The sequence below is a fragment of the Lutra lutra genome, chromosome 5, assembly GCF_902655055.1.
Source record: "Lutra lutra chromosome 5, mLutLut1.2, whole genome shotgun sequence".
NCBI classification, from domain to species: Eukaryota; Metazoa; Chordata; class Mammalia; order Carnivora; family Mustelidae; genus Lutra; species Lutra lutra.
Window position 1 is genome coordinate 162,716,218 of NC_062282.1, and position 22,758 is coordinate 162,738,975.

Sequence of the window (22,758 nt, forward strand, 5' to 3'; positions counted from 1 at the left end):
TGGTCCGGGAAGCTAGGAACTCATTCCAGGCTTTTCCAGCTGACCGCCTGCCCTCCTTGTGCGATGGACCCCACTGGGAGCTCCCTCCGAGGGTCCTCAGCCCCGTCCCCAGGAAGAAATGCAGGTGGAGACTAGAACTGGGAAAGAGCCCTGACCCACACCCACTGCTCCCCCGGGGGCAAAGGGTGCAGACTGGGTGGAGGGGCAGTTCTTTGCTGTGAAGAGGGTCACTCAGGGGCACGGGGGGCCTCAGCCGGTTAGGTGTCTTCCTTCAGCTCAAGTTATGAGCCCAGGGTCCTGGAATCGAGCCCCACATGGGGCTCTGCTCAGCCAGAAGCCTGCTTCTCCCTCTCCCTCTCCCACTCCCCCTGCTTGTGTCCCCTCTCTCGCTGTGTCTCTCTCCATCAAATAAAATCTTTGAAAAAAAATTGGAGAGGGTCACCCAGAAAAGGATAACAGCAGACCCCAAGTCAGGACAGTCCCCGTGGTCTCAGCTGCTGGACAGGGACATGGGGAGGAGCAGAGGCACTGCCGTGGAGCCTGCCACCACCTCCTAAGGTAGGAGAGCCCCAGACAGATGCTGTCCGCCATCCCCACAGAGCCTGTGGCTCAGTCCCAATGGCTCGGATTAGCTGAGCCCTCCTTATGCCGCAGGAACAACCTTCCAGCAGGTTCTGGCATAGCTGGCTCCGAGTGCTGGCAATGCCTATCCCATGGCAGAGGCCGAGAACTGGTCTTCTGCATGAGGTCCCCACCAAGAGGCCGACGGGGATCGGGACATGTGACCCCACAGTCCGCCATGTGGCAGACTGAGGATTTTGAGCTGAAGGCTACTGAGAAACAGCACACATAGGAGGACCTCTGCCCTCCCAGTTGTTCTCTCAAAAAGCAAGGTGGAAATTCCCATGTGTACAGAAAATTTCTGTTTGCAGAGTTGCCCCTCTCCTGAGCCGGAGAGAGGACGGTGACTCTTATCACCAGAGATGAGTTTGCGTGAACAACCCTAGCCTATCTGCAGCTCCTCCTGTATGCATCCCAGTCACCTTCCTACAACTTACCCCAGAAACACAAAGCCCCTTCCCTCTGTCTAGGTATTTCTCCACAGCTTATCACCCTTTGTGAAAATGGTGCAGAGGCCAATTTGTGTTTTCAGTTCTTTTTGTGAAGTCCCCATACATGTACAATTGAAAACATTAGATAAAATTTGTATGCCTTCTCACCTGTTCATCTGGCTGCTGTCTAATTCACAGACCCCAGGTGCAGAACCTAAGAGGACAGAAGGAAAGATTTGCCCTTCTCCTGCAAGGCCCATGGTGCACATAGAAAGTGTGAGAGATGACCCTTGCTATAGCTATCTGTTGCATCTGGGGGGCCGGACTGCATGTTTTGGCCACAAAATCCTGACAGATACAGCAGGTTCTGTGGTAACTGCAGATAAAAACAATGATGTCAGCAAGAAATACAGAAACTGGGGTTTGCAGGAACTGCAAGTGCAGGTGCTGGGGCTATCGTCTGCTAGAGAGGGGCTAGCAGGAAAGGAATGGGGTGAACAATAAAATTGAGACCCTCAACTGGAGGGTGCATGGAGAAGATGTGGGGGATGATGCGTGGGAAGATGTGTGGGAAGCGAGGGGGCTATTCCCGGCCCCAGAATTCCCACTTTATTTTAAAATAAAGACACTGCAGATTCAACAGGTGCAAAAGAAAGCCTCTTGAGAGCTTCCCTTGTTGGACCAGAAGCAGTAGTTCTGGGACATGAGGTTGCGCAGAGCCCTCTGGGAGCGGCTTTCCACCTGAAGGAGATGGGAAAGCCACTCACAGCTGTATAGACAAACAGGGTCACAGGCTTTCTTGCCTCCCCTTCTCCTCCACACCCATTTGCCTTTCCTAAAGGGACCTGTTTTTGGACCCATGGAGTCACTTCTCCCCTCCCTCTCCCTTACTGAGTCAGGTGTGCACCTTCTGTTCCCAGAAGCTGTCAACCATTTAACAAGCTGGAGAGTTCCTTGGCGGGCTCCCCAACGCACGCACGACACATGAGGTCTTTTCCGGGTGTAACAGGCAGGATCCCAATATTCCCTCCCCTGCAGAAAGCAGCAGGTGGGTGTGAGGCAGTGGGGCCTGGGGTTGGCTCAAGCCACACAAACATTCTCCCCGCAAGACAAAACAGCAGGACAGATCCAGCAAACACCCTAAAGGGGGTTAGTACATGGGATCTATTGCTCTCTTGTGTGTTTTCTTGAAATTATTTTAAAGTTTTAAGCGTTCTGTGACTCCATTTCCTAAATGGAAAGGAACCCTCTGCCAAGAATCCCCTCGCTGGTGGAAAGGACATCAGAGGGGATGGTGTTCCGGAGGGGAGATTAGAATCAGCAGGTGGTCCACCCTGCCTCCCCCCTGCACCGCTCAGGTACAGACCCTGGCTGAGCTGCCAGAACGTCCTCGCGTGTGTCTACACCCGCGTGCATCTGTACCGGCGTGGGTCTACACCGCCCAACTGCTTTCCTGCCCTCCTGTGCAGGCCCAGGCTGTTTCCCCATCTGCCCCCTCCCCCAGGGCCCAGGACTTGGGGACAAGCAGCCACCAGCCAGTGCTAGGTCAGGGTTGGGGGCAGCAGCCCGCCAACCACCTCCTACGCTGGCAAGACCCCAACGGGTCAACCCTGCCGGAGCCCCTCCACCCCTCCTTGCCTACCTAACCCAAGATCTGGTCGCCACCCTCTCCCCTCTCCACCGCACGACCACTAACGCGCGCACCAGAGAGGTGGGGCCGCTGTGGGCCTGGCGGAGGAGCCCCTCACCTCCCTCAACGGGGCGACCTCCCCGCATCAACTCCCCCCCACCAGAGATCCCTTCACCACCCCCAATGGTGTGATCCCCCTTCGTACCCTCCAGACCCTTTCACCTCCCCCAACAGGGAGACCCCCTTCATCTCCCCCAGAGACCCCTTCACCTCCCCCAATGGGGGGACCCCCTTCATCTCCCCCAGAGACCCCTTCACCTCCCCCAACGGGGGGACCCCCTTTCATCTCCCCCAGAGACCCCTTCACCTCCCCCAACGGAGCGACCCCCTTCATCTCCACCCAGAGACCTCCTTCCCCGACCCTGGCCAACTCTGAGCTCGCCCTCGCCTGTCAAGAGGCTTCCGCCCCCCACCCCCAGGCTGTTGACAACCCACACGCCGTAGCTAGCCTCCACCCGCCCCGCCCCTGCCCCTGCGGCGGCCCCCACCCCTGCTGACGCCACAAAGCTCCAGGCCCTGGCGGCTCCCTGCGCTCCCGCACCCCCGCTCAGAAGGTCTTCAGCGCGCAGGCTTTCCGGGGAGCTGTTTGCGCCCTTGGCTGCCTACGCCCTTCGAGGTGCGGCTGGCCGCCCCCTCCCCCGTGAGTACCAGTCCCTCAAGACCACCGGGGCCAGCGGCGGTCACACAGTGGGAGCCGCCGCCCGAGTAGCAGACCCCGCTTTGAAGATGGTTACCAACTGGAACCAGACGGTGGACGGGTTTCCCCGGCATTTACGGAAGAGCATTCCCGGACGGAGGGGGGCCTGTCGGTCTTCACTGGTCTGGGGTCCTTGGGCGGCTCCCCCACCCCCCCATCCTGAGAGGAACCCCAGCCCCGCTGACTGCCGCTCTTAGCCCTGCTTCTCTTGGGGGCTCGGCAGTGCACCTCCGGTGGCCGAGAGCTGAGGGGGAGACTGAGCCCTAGCCCTCTGCAGAGGTTAGCTCCAGTAAAGGGAACCCCTCAGTGTCCCGTGGACGATGTGAGGCTGCCAGCGTCCATCACTTCAGAGGACTGCAGAGCTAGGAGCTGGGGTAGTGCGTGCAGCCCAAGAGCGATGTGCACGTCCAGCCTCTAGCACAGTTCCAGCAGCCACCTGTGATCTGCGTAGGGGGTTTGGGCCTCTGAGGCATGCGGTCGGGGTACTGGTACCCCAGAGTGTGTGCGCAGGTATATGAGCCCCGTGTGTGGATACTGTGTGTGTACATGTGTGCATACTGTGTGCGTGCATGTATATACATGTGTGTGTGCATGTGTGTATTGTGGATACTGTGCACGTGCGTACGTGTGTGCATGTGTGGATACTGTGTGTGCATGTGTGGGTACATGCTGCACGTGCATGTGTGTATACTGTGTGTGCATGTGTGGGTACATGTGTGCATATGTGTGTGGACACGTGTGTGCATATGTGGATACATGTGTGGATGATCTGTATGCATGCGTGGATACATGAGTGCATGTATATGTGGATACTATATGCGTGCATGTGTGTATACTGTGTGCATGTGTGTGTGGATACTCCATATGCATGTGTGGATACGTGTGTATGCATGTGTTTATACTGTGTGCATGCATGTGCAGATACATGTGTGTAGATACACATGTGTGCATATGTGGTGCTGTGTGCATGCATGTGCGCATACTGTGTGCACGCATGTGTGGATACACTGTGTGTGTGCATGTGTGGATACTGTGCATGCCTGTGTGTATACTCTGTGCATGTGTGGATACTGTGTGTATGCATTGTGGATACATGTGTGCATGTATGTGTGGACATGTGTGCATGTATGTGTGGGTACACATATGGTTGCTCTGTATGCATGTGTGGATACATGTGTGCATGCACGTATGTATACTGTGTGTGCACTGTACATGCTCTGTGCATGTGTGTAACTGTCTTTGCATGCATGTGTGCATACCGTGTGTGCTTGCATGTGTATGCTGCATGTATGCATGTGTGTATACTGTGTGCGTGCATGTGTGTATACTGTCTTTGTGCGTGCATGCATGTATACTGTGTGTGTGTTTGCATGTGTGTATACTGTGTGTGTTTGCAGTTGGACCTGTGTTAGCATCTCTCTGTTCTGTGCATGCACGCACACACGACTGACTTTTCTGCACCACACCTTGTCAAGGAAGACCAGAGTCGGTCTGTAGTTAGAACAGTAGAAACCGGTGTTGTTTCTACAAACGAGGTTTTTTCATGGTTATTGCAATAGGGAGAAAGAAACGCCAGTGGAGAACTGACTCATCTCAACATAGGACGGACAAGTGGGGATTTGCGGCCACAGAGCAGGGGCGGGGAGGTCAGTGATGGAAAGTCACTAAGAGGTGGCATGGGGAGGGGATTCTTGCGAGACGGGCCTAGCAGGATTCTTGCTCTAGACATGTCCGTGGGGGGCTGAGGAACCTCCTACGGGGGGGCACACTGAACCAACTTAGCATGATTTTCCCTACCGTGGGTGGGGCCGGCCAAAGACAGGGCTCTCTGCCAGAGGGCATGAAGGATCTGCTCCTTCCCCAGGAGACATGGATGCCCTGGAACTTGCCAGAAAGCTGCAGGAGGAGGCCACGTGCTCCATCTGCCTCGATTACTTCACGGACCCTGTGATGACGGCCTGCGGCCACAACTTCTGCCGGGAGTGCATCCAGCTGACCTGGGAGAAGGCCAAGAGCAGGAAAGGGGGCAAGAAGCGGCAGGGCTCCTTCCCCTGCCCCGAGTGCCGCGAGCTGTCCCCTCAAAGGAACCTGCGGCCCAACCGCCTGCTGACCAAGGTGGCCGAGATGGCGCGGCAGCACCCGGCCTTCCAGAGCCGGGACCTGTGCAGGGCGCACCAGGAGCTGCTGAAGCTCTTCTGTGAGGATGACCGGAGCCCCATCTGTGTCGTCTGCAGGGAGTCCCGGGTGCACCGGTCCCACAGGGTGGTCCCCGTAGAGGAGGCTGTGCAGGAGTACAGGGTGCGTCCAGGCTCGGGAGGGGGTGCACACGGAGGCCAAGTGCATGCGTCAGGAGGCTGGCGGGAGAACGGCTGCCATAAGGGACAGCCCAAGTGTGGGACCATGTGACCGAAGTGTCCGCACGCTCCCGCCACAACGCAGGGGGCTGGGTCACAGCTGTTGGGAAGTCCTGGCTGATGGAGGCCCTGCCCGGGTCCCTCCAGTCAGGGCTCCAGCAGCATCAGTTTCCCGGCGGCTGGTTCTGCCCTGTGTCCTCACTGGGCACTGGGCAGGAGGTGCGAGGGCACGAATCCCAGTGTGGGGGGCTCCACGCTGGTGACCTCATCACCCCCCATGGTCCTTCTCCCTGTTCAACCGTGAAACTTCCCAGGAGAGGGGGGGTCATAGCACCTCTCACTGCTCACCAGTTTGGATCCATAGTCAGGAGAGGGCAGGCCTGGGAAGGTGTCTTTCTGAGGCTGATCATCCTCAGCTGGCTCCAGCCCAAACAACCCTCTTGACAAAGGGGCATGTTTTGGGAGGCATGTGTCCACCCGCAGCCCCCCTCATGGTTTTCCTGGGGGGTGAGCCTCTGGGGGCATCACCCAGATGCCCAGGAGTGAGGGGCCTTGGACCCCAATCCTGCGGCCTGTGTGTCCCACAGTTGAAGCTGGAAGCGGACATGGGGCACTTCCGGGAGGAGTTGATGAAGACGGGGAAGCTGCAGGCCAGGGAGAAACAGGCCTTGGCTGAGTGGCAGGCAGGTGCTGGGGGCCAGGGTGGGTGCTCACAGCAGCCCTGTGGGGTGGGAGAGCCTGGCCTGCGGCCCCAGAGCCCCCGCAGGGCCTGCATGAGCCCTCAATAGGGGTATGGAGGTTGCGAACACAGATCCCAAGCTCAGAGTCCCACCAGAATCAGGATGGAGAACCTGAGGTCAGCACAGGCTGGCCGCGTCACAGACACAGGAATGAGGGCACGCAGGTAGTGGGGATCCCCCAGGTGACCCCACGAATGCTCCCACCCCTCCCAGGAGGACTTTTCTGTGGGTCATCAGGGCCCAGGGCCAGGAGGAGGCCAGCATCCAAGCTGGTAGGTGCAGCCGGCCAGGAAGGGAGAGGACATCACGGGCAGCAGGTCCTCATGTCTGCCCCCCCAACCCCCTGCAGGTGAAGGTTAGGGAGCAGAGACAGCGCATCCTGGTGGAGTTTCAAAAGATGGGCCTCCTCCTTGTGGAGGAGGAGCAGCGTGTCCTCCAGGCCCTGAAGGAGGAGGAGGAGGAGGTGGTGGCCAAGCTGCAGGAGAGCTCGACCACCCTGGAGAGGCAGAGCCACGCCCTGGAGAGGCTGCTGCTGCAGCTGGAGGACAGGAACGAGCACACACCCCTGCAGATGCTGCAGGTGAGGGTCGACCGCACCCCTGCTGGCCTGGCCTGCAGGCCTGGCAGGGGAAGGGAAAGAGCTCAGCACCCCTGCTGGTTTTGGTGGGGAGGGGAAGGAGCTCAGCACCCCTGCTCGCCTGGAGGGTGAGATGAAAGAGCTCAGCATCCCTGGTCACCTGGGCGTGGGGGAGGGGATCAGGCCCAAGTGTGCTGTCCTTGTACCTCCGCCCCCACCACTGCAGGAAAGGCTCTGACAAGGTCAGCCAAGGCTGAGTGACAAAGACCACAGGCCTGAGGCTCATACAGAAGACGTATATTCTCTTGGGAGCCTGGGGGCTGGGAGTCTGCGTTCCCGGGGTGGGCAGCTGGGGCTCCTCTGCAGGCTTCTCTCCTCCCCGTCACAGACAGCTGTGTTCTCTGTGTGTGAGGTGAACGTTATAACCACTACACTATGGAAACTGTGTTCTCTGTGTGTTTCTGGGTCCACATCTCCTCTTCCTACAGGGGCATCCATCCTACGGGATCAGGGCCCACCCTAGTCACCATAACCACCTCTGTAAAGACCTCATCTCCAAGTACAGCCGCCTTCTGAGGCCCTGGGGCTTGGGGCTGAGGCGTGTGCATTAGGAAGACAGTGTGCCCAGGCTCCAGGCCTGCAGGGAGGTGGCCTGGGGCAGCTGTGGTCAGCGTGGTGAGGTGGGGCATAGACACGCTGGCCCAGATAGGCGCCCATGACTTTGCAGGCAGGAGGGAGTCATGCGACTGCCAGCAGGACAGGAACAAAGGCAGCCCAACGAGGGCCTGACCACAGGGGGCTGTGGTGCCCCACAAGTGGGACAGGTGTCAAGCATGGGGAGCAATGGAATCCCTGGCAGCAGACAGGATTCCCCACGTGTGCATGCAGGCACGCACACACACACATGCATGCACGGGCATGTTTACACACCAGAGGCAGAGGCCGCCTGCTGGGCGCTGGGCATCCTGTATGTCTGAGTCAATCCCCACGTTTGCCTGTTGTCCTGACCTCCCGTGGGCTTTGTGCCCAGGAAACCCCCTCCTGCGGATGACAGACTAGACAATTGCCCAAATGTTAGGGAGCGCTTTGTCTACTATTAAAAAGCAGCTGGTCTGCAGGAGAGTACATGGACATCTGACTCACTCAAGGCTGGGCTAAAGTACCAAAGGCCCCATTTGATGGCTGGGGGTCACGTCCCCCCACCGCTGTCCCTCGTGAGCCAACAGCTTCCAAGGGGGGAGAGCAGGAGGCCTGGTGGCCAGAGGTGGAGACTTCCTGTGTGCAGCCACGACAGGGGGATGGCCCACAAGTGGGTACAGGGTCTTGGGAAAGCACCCTGAAGTCCTTCCAGCTCTGCAGACCAGAAATACAGACATGATGCCCCAACCCTAACGAGGTCCTGCCCGTCTGTCTCCCCCCTGCCCCTTTCCTGCTTTGTAGGACATGAAGGAGCTCCTGAGCAGGTAGGCAGCCACCTGCGGGGGGAGGCAGTGATGGGCACAGGGAGGACTCCGCATGGGGCCAGCGGGGACAGTGAGACCTGTGTCCACCGGAGGAAGAACAGCCTGAGTGTCCAGTACCCGGAGGCCACCCCAACCGTGCTGAGGACCGTCTGCAGGGTCCCTGGGCAGATAGAGGTGCTCAAGAGTTTTCAAGGTAAGCAGGGGCCCAGGGGCGCTGGACAACTCCCCGCCCCACCCCTGGTCACTCCGAGGGAGCCCGCAATGGGGGCGACAGTTGTCCCAACCTGCTGCTCCAGGGCGTGCTTTCCGTTGTGTCCCTGTGGTAACCCAGGTGGAGATGCCCACACGGACCCCTGGCTCCTTCTCCATAGCACCACCGATAGGGACAGGGACCCAGTCTCCTGGGGGAGGCCTAGGGGCTGGTGGGGGACAGCAGGGATGACCGGAGCCCTCTCTCCACGGCCCGGGCCTGTCTGCAGAGGATGTGGTGCCCGACCCCACCACCGCGTACCCCTACCTCCTGCTGTATGAGAGCCGGCAGAGGTGCTACCTGACGCCGCCCCTGGGGGCCGTGCCCCCCAGCAAGGACCGATTCCTGGCCTACCCCTGCGCCGTGGGCCAGCAGACCTTCTCTTCCGGCAGGCACTACTGGGAAGTGGGCATGAACCTCACGGGCGACGCACTCTGGGCACTGGGCGTGTGCAGGGACAACGTGAGCCGCAGGGACAAGGTCCCCAAGTCCCCCGAAAATGGGTTCTGGGTGGTGCAGCTGTGCAAGGGAAAGAAGTACCTGCCCGTCATGGCCGCCCCAACCCCGGTCACGCTGGCCGAGCCCCCCAGCCACGTGGGGGTCTTCCTGGACTTCGAGGCGGGGGAGGTGTCCTTCTACAACCTGAGGGATGGCTCCCACCTGCACACCTACGCCCAGCGTGAATTCTCCGGCCCCCTGCAGCCGTTCTTCTGCCTCGGGGCCCCCAAATCAGGCCAGATGGTCATCTCTACAGTGACCCTGTGGGTGAAGGGCTAGGGGCAGAGGCTGGGGCAGTGTGGGTGGCCCGTGTTTCCTGGGAAGGTGGGACAGCGCAGCTCAGCGCAGGCCACCTGCCAGGTTTCTTTCTATCTGCTGGCACCTTGGTGAGCCCCCAGCCGTGCAAGGCACTTTCACTAAAATGAAACATAATCCCGATTAAAGCAGTTAATGATAAGAGGCTATATTCGCACGCATTTCATGAAGGAAACTTGGACAGCCGCTGAGCTCCCTAGTGGACCGATTCCAAGGAAGGACATCCAGCCCCAGGCGCATGTGATGCGCTAGCTCTGGGATACGTGTGCCCACCTAGGAATGGAGCCAGAGGACTGGCCCCGCCGTACTTCGGGTTATACACGTAGAGCCAGGCCTCCAGGGTCCACCTGCTTTGTCTTCCAAACACTCGGTGTTTGCACCTTGCAGCAAAGCGGGGAGGGGAGGAGGCGGTGATGGGAAAACGAAACTCTGCAAACCGAATCCCTAAAAACCTCAGAGCCCTCCAGCCCTTATGTCGCACAAGCCCTGGCGGAGTTCAGAGTAGGCGTCACGGGTGGGAGGGACTCCTTTCCACCCGCCACTCTCTGCACTTTCAGGCGCATTCACAGCCCTGTGGCAGGTCGGGTACCCCAGAACCCCAGTCAGTGCGTGCCTTCCCCAACGAGGCCAGAGCTTCTCCCTGCTCGCATTCTGCTCGTGCCCGGTCCAGGGGCGCACGGGACACGGCTTGGGGCTCGCCAGCGCAGCCTCAGGGCGCCCTAGTCCTCGCAGTCGCTGTGCTGCGCGGGGAACCCAGTGAACTCGCGGGGCGCCCCGCCGGCCCGGGTCTGCAGCGGGTCAGGACGAGAGGCCGACGTGACCCCAGTGCTCCCAGTGCACTCGGGGGCCGCGGCAGCGCCGCCGCGAGGTCAGCAGGCGAATAGCCTCCAATGCTGTCCGGCCCGCGGGCCGCGTGACAGGCCGCAGCCAATCCGGGGCGGAGGCGGGTTGTTCCAAAAAAAAAAAAAAAAAAACCACACACACACACACACAAAAAAACCAGCTGCTTCCTGCTTCCGCCGCGGCTCCTCTTCCTGTCCGCGTAGGGGAGCCGTGAGCCCCGCGTTCCCGGATCCTTGTGCCCCGCTCCCCCGGAGCCCCGCGCCCGTGTCCCCGGAGCCCCCGCGGCCCCGCGCGCTGTCCAGACCCGCCGCGGAGGCCCACGACCGATAGCGCCGCCTTCCTCCGCCCCAGCGGCGCCATGGCCGCCCCCGACCTGTCCACCAACCTCCAGGAGGAGGCCACCTGCGCCATCTGCCTTGACTACTTCACGGACCCGGTGATGACCGACTGCGGCCACAACTTCTGCCGCGAGTGCATCCGGCGCTGCTGGGGCCAGCCCGAGGGCCCGTACGCCTGCCCCGAGTGCCGCGAGCTGTCCCCGCAGAGGAACCTGCGGCCCAACCGCCCGCTCGCCAAGATGGCCGAGATGGCGCGGCGCCTGCACCCGCCGTCGCCCGTCCCGCAGGGTGTGTGCGCCGCGCACCGCGAGCCGCTGGCTGCCTTCTGCGGCGACGAGCTGCGCCTACTGTGTGCGGCTTGCGAGCGCTCGGGGGAGCACTGGACGCACCGCGTGCGCCCGCTGCAGGACGCGGCGGAAGACCTCAAGGTGCAGGGCCGGGCCTGGCCGGGGGCCCGGGCTGGGGTGGGGGATGCGGGGCCCTCGCTCCCAGCTGCGTGCAGCCAGTCCCAAACCCGCACCCTCCCGTGGGGCACCAGCCTGGAGATCAGGGAGAGGCGTGCTCTCTGGGAGGGGCAGGTCCTGCTGTGACTTACCATGGTGGGAGTCTGCAGGGGACCGGGCAGGTGGGACTGACCATTGGCCGGGATGGCGCTTAGCGCGGGAGAAAGTTCCTCGCAGCTGGCCTGAAACAGCTCCTTGGGGCTGCACTTACCCCTAACCTTTTTCTCTAACTTCTTAGGTTCGTGTATGAGGCGTGCAAATTAACAAAGGCAGAGTAACGAGTGAAAAAATGCATAGTTTACTAGTCTTTTTAAAATCTCATGTGGTACAAGGGGCTTCGCAGAGAAGTGAAAAACGCAGTTAGACTGAGTTTATGTTGCATTTTAACATCGAATGATAAACTGGGGAGAAGCACCTAGACAAAAATGAGATTTGGGCTTCCTTGGCCAGAGAGAAGTAGGGAATATGGAAGGGGTTGGAAACTGATGGAAAATCAGGGTTGTTTCAGTACGAAAGTCTGTTCAGTCAGACTCATCTGCGAGGAAGAGTAGTCTTTGCTGAGTGCTCTCCCCCTTTCTGGTACAGATAGGGAGAGGCAGAAAGGAGGAGGGCAGAGGGCCCTTCCTGTGTCTGCTGTTCCCCACTTGCTTCAGTTCCAAATAATCCTGGTGTGCAAGTGGCCTACTCTGGGGAGGCACATTCTGACCCCCTTCACTCCACTGGTGCCTAGCTGGTCTTTGTCCTTGGGATACCAAAGGGACTCTTTACCTGCCCCTCCCCCTACCTAGGGCTGTGCCTGGCATTCGCATGCCCTGGGGTGCTGACTCCCCAAAGCACCACCTCTCAGGCCTGGGTCCAGCTAGAAGTCCAGATGGAGCTGCGCAGGCCAGGACCCTCCTGAGAGCCCAGGGCAGGCCTGGAGAAGTATGGGGGTCAGGATTCGGGGGAGGTTAGGAGACGAAATACAGGCAAGGGGCCTGGGGTTCTGGGCTGTCGCCCTCGCCATCTCCTGTGAGGTTGTCTGCGTGTCATGCCCAGGACTGCGATCCCTGCCAGCTGATCCGCCTCAGCCACGTTTGACCGTTGGCTGGAATAGGGCCCAGGCCCACACCGCAGAGATCACTCTTGTCTCACTGTCCCGCAGGGGAAGCTGGAGAAGTCCCTGGAGCACCTGCGGAAGCAAATGGAGGACGCACTGCTGTTCCAGGCCCAGGCTGAGGAGACCTGTGCCTTGTGGCAGGCAGGTGGCCCAGTGCCTGAGGTCGCGGGTGGGGAGTGGCCGGCCCCTGAGCCCCTGCGGAGGGACACAGCGGTCCGGACCTCATGCTGCTCCCGCAGAGGGATCAGGGTTCTACACCCTGCAGGGAACCCCCGTTGGGGGCGGGGCAGGGCCTGGGGTAGGGGCGGGACAGGACCTGAGCCCTCCAGTCTCCCCCCACCCCTGCAGAAGATGGTGGACAGCCAGCGGCAGAATGTGCTGACGGAGTTCGAGCGGCTGCGTCGGCTGCTTGCTGAGGAGGAGCAGCGCCTGCTGCAGAGGCTCGAGGAGGAGGAGCTCGAGGTGCTGCCCCCGCTCCGGGACAGCGCTGCCCGCCTGGGCCAGCAGAGCGCCCGGCTGGCCGAGCTCATTGCCGAGCTGGAGGGGCGCTGCCAGCTGCCAGCGCTGGGGCTGTTGCAGGTGAGCCGCTCTGCACTCTGGGGTGGGCCTGTGGGGGCTCCGGGTGAGGCAGGATCCTGGTGCAGCCCCGGCAGTCCAGGCTCGCCCACCTAGGCAAGCTGGGGCAGGGGAGCTAGGGCAGGGATCCCAGGTGTGCCTCTGCAGGTGTGCTTGCGGGTCTCAGGGAGTGGGTACCGACCCTGAACTCTACCAGCAAAGGCTGCCTGTCCTGGAGTCTGTTTGCGCTCTGACCAGGCCACTGCTTGGTGGCATCCAGGGTCCGTGGGTCACCAGGCTGGCTCCAAAGGCCCAGTATATGGAGAAGAAAGACCAGCAGGTGTCCCATGGGAGTCCTGTATCGGCTCCATGTCCTCCGGAGGCTCCTCGTGGCTCCTGACTCTTGGCCCTGGGTGGGAGTGAGGCTGCTGTGCAGCCCAGGGCACCTCCCACAGGGTGGAAGTCCCAGAGCCTACAGGATCTTCAGGGATCAGGCAGAGGCTCCTGGCTGCTCTCCTGGGGTTTGAACTTGGTCCTTCACCCCACTGCCGAGGCCTCCAGTGGATTCCAGTCTAGGAAAGAGGAAGAACCCCAGGCAAGAGTCTGGCAGGGAGTGAGGGGGGTGGACAGAGTAGGCTGTGGTCAGTGAGGTGGGGACTGGGTGGCCAATCGAGATAGTCAGGAGAAGTGCATGCTGCTGGAGAAGCCAGAGAACTGGAGGTTCTGGAAAGAGGAGAGGTTGGCCCCGCAGGAGAGATGAGAATCCCAGGGCTGCATGAAGCGGGACTTGGGGGTCTTCCCTGAGATGTCCCAGTGCGTGGGTGGTCTCGGCTGGCCGGCTGCCCTCCTGGATTTTGTATTAACAGTGACCATTTCTGCCCCCACTGCCCCTCACTGCTCCCATCTGCTCACAGCACCTTGCCCTGGGTCTCTGCCTGGGTGGTGAGGGAGACCCTTCCCTCCTCCCCTCCTCCCCCAGCCCCAGGGCTCCCCTTGCCTGTGCTGGGGGTAGAGGTGAGGTCTGCTGCATAGAAGGGCAGGAGAGCAGCCCTGGGCAGCCCCCTGTTTACTGGTGGGAATAAGGAAGGTCAGGTGTACCCATAAGCATCTGGCCTGTGTTAGGTGGAGGCCCGCCCCAGGGAGTGGCTAGGCATCTGGTACCTGAGGCAAGCAGGGGGGTGTGCCCTCAGACAGAGGAAGTGCAGGTTTGGGTGACTTCCAGGCAGCCACACGCCTGCATCCCAGCTTCCCTTCCAGGTTTGCCCTATAGCCACCCTGTGTAGGTGGAGAGCCTTTTCCTAAAGAAACATGTGTCTCCCAAAGGGGCTGGGTAGGGTACATGGAGGCCAAGCTCTTTCCCTAAGGTCCGGACCCCTGCATGACCCCCACATCACAGAGGGTCTTGTGCAATGTATCCACACACACTGTTCCTGAGTGGGTCTGGACTGTCACTTTTCAGTGCCCTGGGGTGGGCCACCCACACTGCATAACTACCAAGAACAGGCTGTTTCTGCTTTGCCTACTGCCCGCACCAAGCTCCTTGTGCCCTGGGCCCTTTGCACGTGTCTCTTCCAGGCCTGCACTGGCCCTCTCACTGTATCTTTAGAAGCCTGCAGTTTCCTTTTTCCTTTGAGGCCTGCCATTGTCTTGTCCTACCCTCCCGCCAACCAGCCCACACACAGGCCATCGGTCATGTGTGTGCAGATCCCCCTCCTCAAGGGAAGCCCTCTGTAGGACCCCGTCTTACCTCTGCATCCCCAGGTCTGGCCTGATAGTGGGCATGTGGTTGGAATCACCATGGGTGAGCTGCCTGTGATTGACCGTGTGGACCAGCCAGGTCCCAGCCCTTCTCAGGGGTTGTTCTACAAAGTCCAAGGACTTCCCATCAGCAGCTATTGTGTTTTTTTTTTTTTAAGATTTTATTTATTTATTTGACAGAGATCACAAGTAGGCAGAGAGGCAGGCAGAGAGAGAGGACGAAGCAGGCTCCCTGCTGAGCAGAGAGCCCAATGCGGGGCTCGATTCCAGGACCCTGGGATTATGACCTGAGCCAAAGGCAGAGGCTTTAACCCACTGAGCCACCCAGGCACCCCAGCAGCTAGTGTTTTAAGTAATTGGATGTCCTAGTCAGCTTGGGCTGCATAACAAATAGCACAGGCTTTGGGGTTTAAACAACACACAGGTGTTGTCTCCTGGTCCTAGAGTCTGGAAGTCCCAGATCAGGCCTGGGTGGAGCTAATTTTTCTGGAGAGGTCTCCCCTCCTGGTGTCCTCACGCCCTTGGCTGCCTGTGTGTATGTCTGCTCCATGTCCTCTTCTGAGAAGGACTGCAGGATCCAGGCCAACCCTGGTGACCTCCTTAAACCTTAGCCACCTCTGTAAAGACCCCATCTCCAACCACAGCCCCATTCTGAGGTCCTGGGGGTTGGGTCGCCGGCACTTAGATTCAAGGGACATGATCAGTCCGTGATGCTGAGGGAGATGCTTGTTTGTGTCCTATGGGAGAGCGGGGCATCCAAGTGGAGAGGCCTCACCTGGAAGGTGGGTGTGAGTTGGGGGCCTCCGGGAGGGCAGGTGGGCAGGTGCGTGGGACCAGGTGAGGCCGCAGACCCCAGACAGCCAGCCAAGTACCTGTGAGCCCTGGGAGGTAGGAAGCCCCAGGTCAGCACAGGCATGGCTCCCTGCTGGGGGCCCAGAGCCCCGCCCACCTGTACCACCCTGCAGGGGTGCTGGGGACTCTGGGCGGGTGAGCCCATAGCCAACGCCCTTCATCCTCCAGGTGATGAGGGAATGAGGCTGGGTCTGCAGGTCTGGATGTGTCCAGAGTCTTTCCAGGGTCTCCTTGTCTGAGCTGCACTGGGGGGCAGCCCAGGGGTGGGTTCTGATCATGTGTGTTGGGCAGAGCGAGGTTCTGGGGGCACTGGTGGCCAGGATGTGGGGAGGCCCCCACATCCTGGTTTCAGGGCCAGGCACTGACCCTGCGTGTGTCTCTCCCACAGGACATCAGGGACACCCTGCGAAGGTAGGAGCTGCGGCCTCTCCCCAGGGCAGGTGGGTGGGTGGGGTGCAAGGGGGGCCACCCTCAGGGTGATGCCCACACTGCCCCTGCAGGGTCCAGGATGTGAAGCTGCAGCCACCGGAGCTGGTGCCGATGGAGATGAGGACAGTGTGCAGGGTTCCGGGGCTGGTGGACGCCCTGCGCAGATTCCGAGGTGGGTCTGTAATCGGAGCGAGCCCAGGCTCCGGCTTCAGGGAAACCCAGGGTGGGGGGCTGTTAGGCAGAAAGTGCAGAGGTGAGACACCCCCCCCAAGGGGGGTTCAACTAGTGCTGGGGCACCTGCGTGGACCCCAGACCTGCGCCCTGCTGCCTGCCTCCAGGTACCACAAGATGTGGGGAGGTAGTTGTAGGAAGCATTTAGCTCTAAGGTAGCAAGCATCGCCAGGGGGCATGGACTGTTTTCCAGAACCTTCCGAGTGGCGGAGACATGGCAGGGACAGGCCATTAGGGGATATTTTCAGAGAGGATGCCAGCTCACAGGGGACGTCTGCTCGCCCTGCAGGGGACGTGACCCTGGACCCTGACACCGCCAACCCCGAATTGGTCCTGTCAGAAGACAGAAGGAGTGTGCGCCGGGGGGACCTGCGGCAGGTGCTGCCCGACAGTCCTGAGCGGTTCGACCCCGGGCCCTGCGTGCTGGGCCGGGAGCCCCTCACCTCCGGCCGCCACTACTGGGAGGTGGAAGTGGGGGAGCGGGCCAGCTGGGCGCTAGGGGTCTGCAGGGAGAACGCCAACCGCAAAGAGAAGGGCGAGCTGTTCTCGGGCAACGGCTTTTGGATCCTGGTGTTCCTGGGCAGCTACTATAACTCGTCAGAGCGGGCCTTCGCTCCCCTGCGGGACCCGCCACGGCGCGTGGGCATCTTCCTGGACTATGAGGCCGGACACCTGTCCTTCTACAGCGCCACCGACGGCTCCCTCTTGTATGCCTTCCCTGAGACCCCCTTCTCGGGGACCCTGCGGGCCCTTTTCTCGCCTCTGTCCAGCAGCCCGACCCCCATGACCATCTGCAGGCCAAAAGGCGGGCCTGGGGACTCCCTGGCTCCGCAGTGAGGTGGCCTCCCTGCTGCCGCTGGGAACCTGGATGGCTCCTGCTGTCTTCTGAGGTGGGGGAGCACTCTGCGCGGACCACATACGCGGATGCACACTCGCTCCCAGAGGTGTGTCCCCTTGTGTGCGTGTAGGAGGACGCCCCCACTCCCAGCGTGAGGTCTGAGCTTTGTGCCCCCACCCCACTCCCACAGCCCTGGAGCTGCTCCTCCAGAAAGCGGCTGCCAGAGGCAGCTCCAAGCCCTCGCACCTGTGTGCAGTTCTCCTGGAGAAGCGGGGGCGGGGTGGGCTTGGGTGATTGGCAAACAGGCCCGAGAATACAGAGAGCAGGACACCCAAGCACCATCTCCTCCCAACACATGCCCCTCGGGGGCTTTGGGCCCCATCACAGAGGTTCGGCTAGGGCTAGTATGTGGACACCCAGGGTGAGCAGGCACTGAAGCCCCCGGTTCCTCTCTGAGCCACGCAGAGAACACACACACACCAGTTTGAGTCGCCCTCACATTCTCTCCTCACTGGCCAGGGAGCCTCCCGTCCCAGAACTCAGCACACCTGGACCCTGTCCCTCTTGCTCTGCCTGGGGACAAGTGAGGCCTCAGAGAGCCCCCACCATACACACCTCGTTAGAGTCTGGGATTTGCTTCACGTTTTGTCACCCTTCCTAAAGGTGTGCCTCTGCTTCTTTGTACTCTGAGATTTATTTATTGTCGGGACTGTTCTTGGAAATAAACGGAGGTTGTCTGTAATGCACTGTCTGCCACTGGAGGAGGGGAGGAAATGCAGGGGCAGGGAAGGCTGCGGGGACAGAGAGGCAGGACCCCCAAGGGCAAGGTCAGGGGCGCTCTTCTGCATGTTCCTTTCACACAGTCCTGGGGAATTGTTTCCTTGTTTTTTTCAGAAAGCCAGAAAATTACTCTGCATGGGCCACTGTTCAGTAACTAGGTACTTTACCAAGTACTTGGTTCCGTGATCTCTGTCCCATTCCGGGGTTTCGCAGTTCTGTATGTACACACCCTGTGCTGCCTTCAGCGGTTCCTTCCAGCTACAAGGCCCAGTGCGTTCCCCCACCCCCCTGGAGCTGGGTTCTGGCGGTGCTGCCCACCCCCCTGGAGCGCCTTCCCTCTGCCTTGCTTCCCAGATCTGGGCAATACTGGCTGTTTTCCCCAGGAGCAAGATCGGGCCATTAGCGTTTGGGGCTTGCACAATGGCCACCGGAAACCCAGCTGGTGGGACACCTTCATGGGTAGGAGCACGCACAGGCACGTGCAGGACACCAGGACAGACCCTCTGCCCTCTGGCCACAGCTTGAGGACACACTGGGCGCCAGTGCAAGTCTGGGAACTCTCCACCCTCCTGAGGCCTTCACTGAGAGCCCCATAATACAAGATCAGTAGAAACATGAGGTCCCGACCCCCATAGTTTACGTATGGGGGGTAGGGAGGAACTCGGAGCAGCAGCTTGGGACGCAGCTTCGTGTGTTCAACAGGATGCTATGGACGCATCTCGGGACACGGGGGCTGGCGTTAGGCTTTAAGGCCACAGCCACATGGAGGTAGACCGTGGTAGAGGAAGGCCAGTTCATAGGATCCTGTAGATTCCCCCAGTGCGGTGTCCAGGCCAATGGACACAGTTCTCTACTGTGGCCAGTAGTCCTCCCTGGCATGGAGGAAGAGGACAGGGACACCCGAATCTTTGTCCTGTTGTTAGGGAGGTAGAGGAGGGACACCTGCTTCTCCCCTGCCTCCAGCTGGAAATAATAATCCTGCCCAGGCAGGCTACTTTCAGCGGGTGTGTCCTGCCACCCTTCAGCAGGGAGAACCAGTATAAGCTTCAGGGACGCATATTCACAGCCATGCACCCTAAATTCCCACGTTGGCTCTTCCCATGTGTTCTACCCGCTCGACTCCAGGACCCAGGGGTGCCCTCCACTGTTGTTGATGGTGGACAGACCCCAGGAGCATGCACGCTCCTGCCTGGGAAACTAACACCCCCCCCCCATGAGGGGTGGGTGATGACCCCTCAGAGATGTCTACCCTGGGAGGTGTGGGTCCGGGGGATGGATAAAGCAAGGACCTAAGTGCGGAGCCAGGATCCGTGGGATGTGCCCAGCGATCTAGAGGGTTTCAAAAATAACCCTACATACAGCTCACCACTTCCTGAAGTGCCGCAAAGCCTTGCTTCTCGCTACCCACTGCTACCCACTTCCCGAGGGCTCTGTCTCAGATGGGGAGATGAGAGAGAAAGCAGGGCAACAAGAGAAGTAGGCCTTCCGCGTCGGGATTAGTGGAAAGAAGACGATATTCGGGACCAGGCGCCTACTCTCGCCTAATCTTAGGGCATCAGGAAGTACGGCAAAATCAAAACGTACAGCCAGACCCGCTGCAGCCCCTTCCCCACTGGTCAGTAGAGCAACCACAAGGCGGTGTTTACAGACAAAAGTCCTGTTCCCTCACCTGGAGTCACCTTACTGCGTCTAATCCGACAGCGGAGCAGGGCGGAGAGAGATGTACCGCTTCACCCCAGGCCAGGCCTCGGGAAAGCAGGGCGGAGTCCCCGCGAGCACCGCCTGAGGTCCGGTCGCACCTGACCAGCTGCGCGCCTACACTGGGTGACTCCGCACACGTTGGTGGAATCACTCCCGGCGTGGAGCCCGCCCGCGCCCGGGCCTCAGCCGCCCCTGCCGCGCCCGCATTAATGCACCACCTTCCCCCAAAGTCCGCAGGACCAGGTCCGGGGAAGGATAGCCCGCTCGCACCTGCGCCGCGAGCCACCTCCCCGCCCACCACCCCTGCCTCCGGCGTTAGTGCCCCACGCAGCCCAGGCTCCACCACCCCCATCACCTCCCCCTGCACCGCCCGCATCCTCCGTAGCTCTGGACGCCTCCTAGGTCCCTCCGAGATGCTCCTGTCCTCGCGTCCCTCCACTCCCTGCCTCGGAACCGCGCCTCTCCCACATCCCTCCGTGCTCCCCACGCCCTGACCCCCCCACGTCCCCTTGGCTAGCGCGCCCGCCTGAGTCCGCTCCTTGCACCTCCGCACTGACCCTACCCTGCGTAGCCACACCCTCTCCCGACGACCCCGGTACCGCCGCCTAACTTTCACGCCCTAGAATCCAGATGTTTCAGGTGCATATCCCAGTAGTAATGGGATACGGGCAAATCAGCATAAAGGGAAATATATAGGCTCAAATGTCTGCGTTGGAACACAGGAAAAACCTGAAATCAACTTTAAGAAACGGAGATAAAGACACGCGAACCAAACCCAAAGTGATCAAAACTGAGGGAATCATGACAAGGGTGGAAATCACCGAAATTTAAAAAAAAAAAAAGAAGAAGAAATAAAAAATACAGAGAATACAAAATGAAACAGAAAGTTTTTCTTTGAAAACATCAAGATCATTTTGACAAAATGTTAATGAAAAAATTAAAAAATTAATGAAAAAAAAAAAAAGGAAATCACGCAAATGAAAAATGGAAGAGGAGAAACGTTCCTCGGGGAGTGGCGAATCTGAACGGACCCCCACCAGCCGCCACACAGAAAGAGCGGCAGCAGTAAGAGCCTGCCGTCGGAAGGCCTGGCTGGAAAACCCCACGGAAGCTCGTGGGGGAAAGAGCGGTCCTGCACGAGGGCTCAGAAACCAGTAGGGCTGGGAACCGAGCGCCGGGCCAGCTGCAGACCCACGTCACCCAGCCCGCACGCACCACGCCCCAACACGGAGTCCAGCCCCACGAACACCACCCAGTGTAGTTGACCCGGCCTGGGATGTGCACCTCAAACATCTGGATCTTCATCCAGCCCAAAGCACTTTCTAATTATCTTCATGATAGATGCCTATCCTGGTTCCAGGAGCACCTGACCTAGAGGGCATCTGTCCCCTGTCCCATCATCCGGGACGTGGTCTCCCCTAAAGAAGGTTCGAGGGACATCTGAGCTGGAGGGCCTCTGTCCCCTGTCCCATCACCCGGGGCATGGTTTCTCCTGGGGAAGTTTCCAGGTGTGCCTGAGCTGGAGTCCATCTGTTCCCTGTCCTGTTCATGGGGCGTGGTCTCCCCTGGAGAAGCTTCCAGGGACACCTGAGGGGCAGTGCATATGCTGCTACCATTCAGTGGTCTGTTCTATTGTACCAGTGTTTGTACCCTCAGGATTTTAATTTATGAGTGTGACTCAGTGGTGACAACATAGAAAGAACTTATTACTGAAATTTCTCAGGAGAAAGGGGCCTACCACACCACACAGGACCACATAGGGATGCAGCAGTTTGGGTAAGAGGAAGAAAGGAATGAAGGGAGGGAGCCAGAGTGTTTGCCTTAGTTTCCACCAGAAGGACAAGGCAGGATAGGGCAAACAACTTTGATTAGCTGAGGAATCCTGGTGGGCTGTGGGCCCTAGGGCCTGGTTGTCTGGTACCTGGCCCTGTTTGGATTCAGGGCAGGGGGCATAGTGGCTTGGTGTGTGAGAGTTGATGACTGGTGGTAGACTCTGCATGAGAAAATTTGCTTATGAAAGAAGAGCCCTTTGCTGTCTCTAAGACTTTGCTAACCTGGATAGGGATTGTCCTTCCCCCATTCAGAGAGGACATAAATGCCAGAGCATGAAAAATGCATGAGATAAGAAAACAGGGTTAATACAACTGGCACTGTTCTGAGTGCATACAAGATAGACCAATCTAGAATCTGAGACAACACAGTAAGCACACCTCTGGGGGTCAGATTTGTCAGGTTGCTTGACAATGTGTGCTGATTCTATATTCTTGCTGATGGTTTTCTAGTTTTTCTGTCCATTATTGAGAGAAGGCCACTGATATCTCCTGCCACTATTGTTCAAGTGTCTCCTTTCATTCTGGCAGTTTTTGCCTTGTGAGTTTTGAGGCTCTATTATCAGGTGCATATGTGTTTATCATTGTCATATCTCTGCAATAAATTCAATTTTTATTATTATAAAGTGTTCCTCTTTTTATAGTAGCACTTTGTTTTATACTTTATTTTCTATTCTTTGATTATAAGCGCTTCAGTTCTCATTAACCATAAGAGACTTCACAGGTGTATCATTTCTCAGGCTTTTGATTTTAATCTATTTTGTCTTTTTTTACATGTTAATCTTTTGTGTCTTAATTTAAACTAGTCTCTCGTAAATGCAACTTTTATTTGTTTATTTGATTTTTTGTTTGGTGACAATCTCTGTGTTTTAATGGGAGTATTTGATGAACTCTCATTTAGTATTATTTTAAATTGCTTTATACAGGTCTGTCATTTTGCTATTTATTTCCTATGTCGTGTCTTTTGTGTTACTCTGTGCTCCTTTACCAGTTTCTTTTATTTTTTTTTTAATATTTTATTTATTCGACAGAGAGAGAAAAACCACAAGTAGGCAGAGAGGCAGGCAGAGAGAGAGGGGAGGAAGCAGGCTCCCTGTGGAGCAGAGAGCCCGATGTGGGGCTCGATACCAGGACCCTGAGATCATGACCTGAGCCGAAGGCAGAGGCTTTAACCCACTGAGCCACCCAGGCGCCCCTACCAGTTTCTTTTATATTAAATAAATATTTTCCAGTGGTCTGTTTTTTTTTTTTTAAGATTTTATTTATTTATTTGACAGACAGAGATCACAAGTAGGCAGAGAGGCAGGCAGAGAGAGAGGAAGGGAAGCAGGCTCCCTGCTGAGCAGAGAGCCCGACTCGGGGCTCG

At 58.7% G+C, this 22,758-nt stretch overlaps 2 protein-coding genes across 3 annotated transcripts; both read left to right on the forward strand.

The window, feature by feature from the left end:
• The first annotated feature begins 3,274 nt into the window (after positions 1-3,274).
• Positions 3,275-10,550, forward strand: TRIM17 (tripartite motif containing 17). 2 transcript variants are annotated; one of them, XM_047730642.1, is made up of 8 exons: positions 3,275-3,382; positions 5,304-5,737; positions 6,381-6,476; positions 6,883-7,113; positions 8,551-8,573; positions 8,666-8,766; positions 9,053-9,600; positions 9,670-10,550. In XM_047730642.1, the coding sequence occupies exons 2-7, from the start codon at positions 5,309-5,311 to the stop codon at positions 9,598-9,600; spliced, it is 1,428 nt and encodes a 475-aa protein (XP_047586598.1). In that variant the 5' UTR covers positions 3,275-3,382; positions 5,304-5,308; the 3' UTR covers positions 9,670-10,550. The 2 variants fall into 2 exon arrangements, with proteins under 2 accessions (XP_047586598.1, XP_047586599.1); XM_047730643.1 differs by lacking the exon at positions 6,381-6,476.
• Positions 10,551-10,675: 125 nt separating this feature from the next.
• On the forward strand, positions 10,676-17,824 carry TRIM11 (tripartite motif containing 11). The gene is made up of 6 exons (XM_047730644.1): positions 10,676-11,245; positions 12,465-12,560; positions 12,768-12,998; positions 15,973-15,995; positions 16,085-16,185; positions 16,534-17,824. The coding sequence occupies exons 1-6, from the start codon at positions 10,838-10,840 to the stop codon at positions 17,079-17,081; spliced, it is 1,407 nt and encodes a 468-aa protein (XP_047586600.1). The 5' UTR covers positions 10,676-10,837; the 3' UTR covers positions 17,082-17,824.
• The last annotated feature ends 4,934 nt before the right edge of the window (positions 17,825-22,758 follow it).

Coding starts and splice junctions, on each gene's coding strand:
- TRIM17 (XM_047730642.1), top strand. CDS start 5,309: ATGGATGCCCTGGAACTTGCCAGAAAGCTGCAGGAGGAGGCCACGTGC. Junction 8,574..8,665: donor ATGAAGGAGCTCCTGAGCAG/GTAGGCAGCCAC, acceptor TGTCCACCGGAG/GAAGAACAGCCTGAGTGTCC. Junction 8,767..9,052: donor GGTGCTCAAGAGTTTTCAAG/GTAAGCAGGGGC, acceptor GCCTGTCTGCAG/AGGATGTGGTGCCCGACCCC.
- TRIM11 (XM_047730644.1), top strand. CDS start 10,838: ATGGCCGCCCCCGACCTGTCCACCAACCTCCAGGAGGAGGCCACCTGC. Junction 12,999..15,972: donor CAGCGCTGGGGCTGTTGCAG/GTGAGCCGCTCT, acceptor TCTCTCCCACAG/GACATCAGGGACACCCTGCG. Junction 15,996..16,084: donor ATCAGGGACACCCTGCGAAG/GTAGGAGCTGCG, acceptor CTGCCCCTGCAG/GGTCCAGGATGTGAAGCTGC.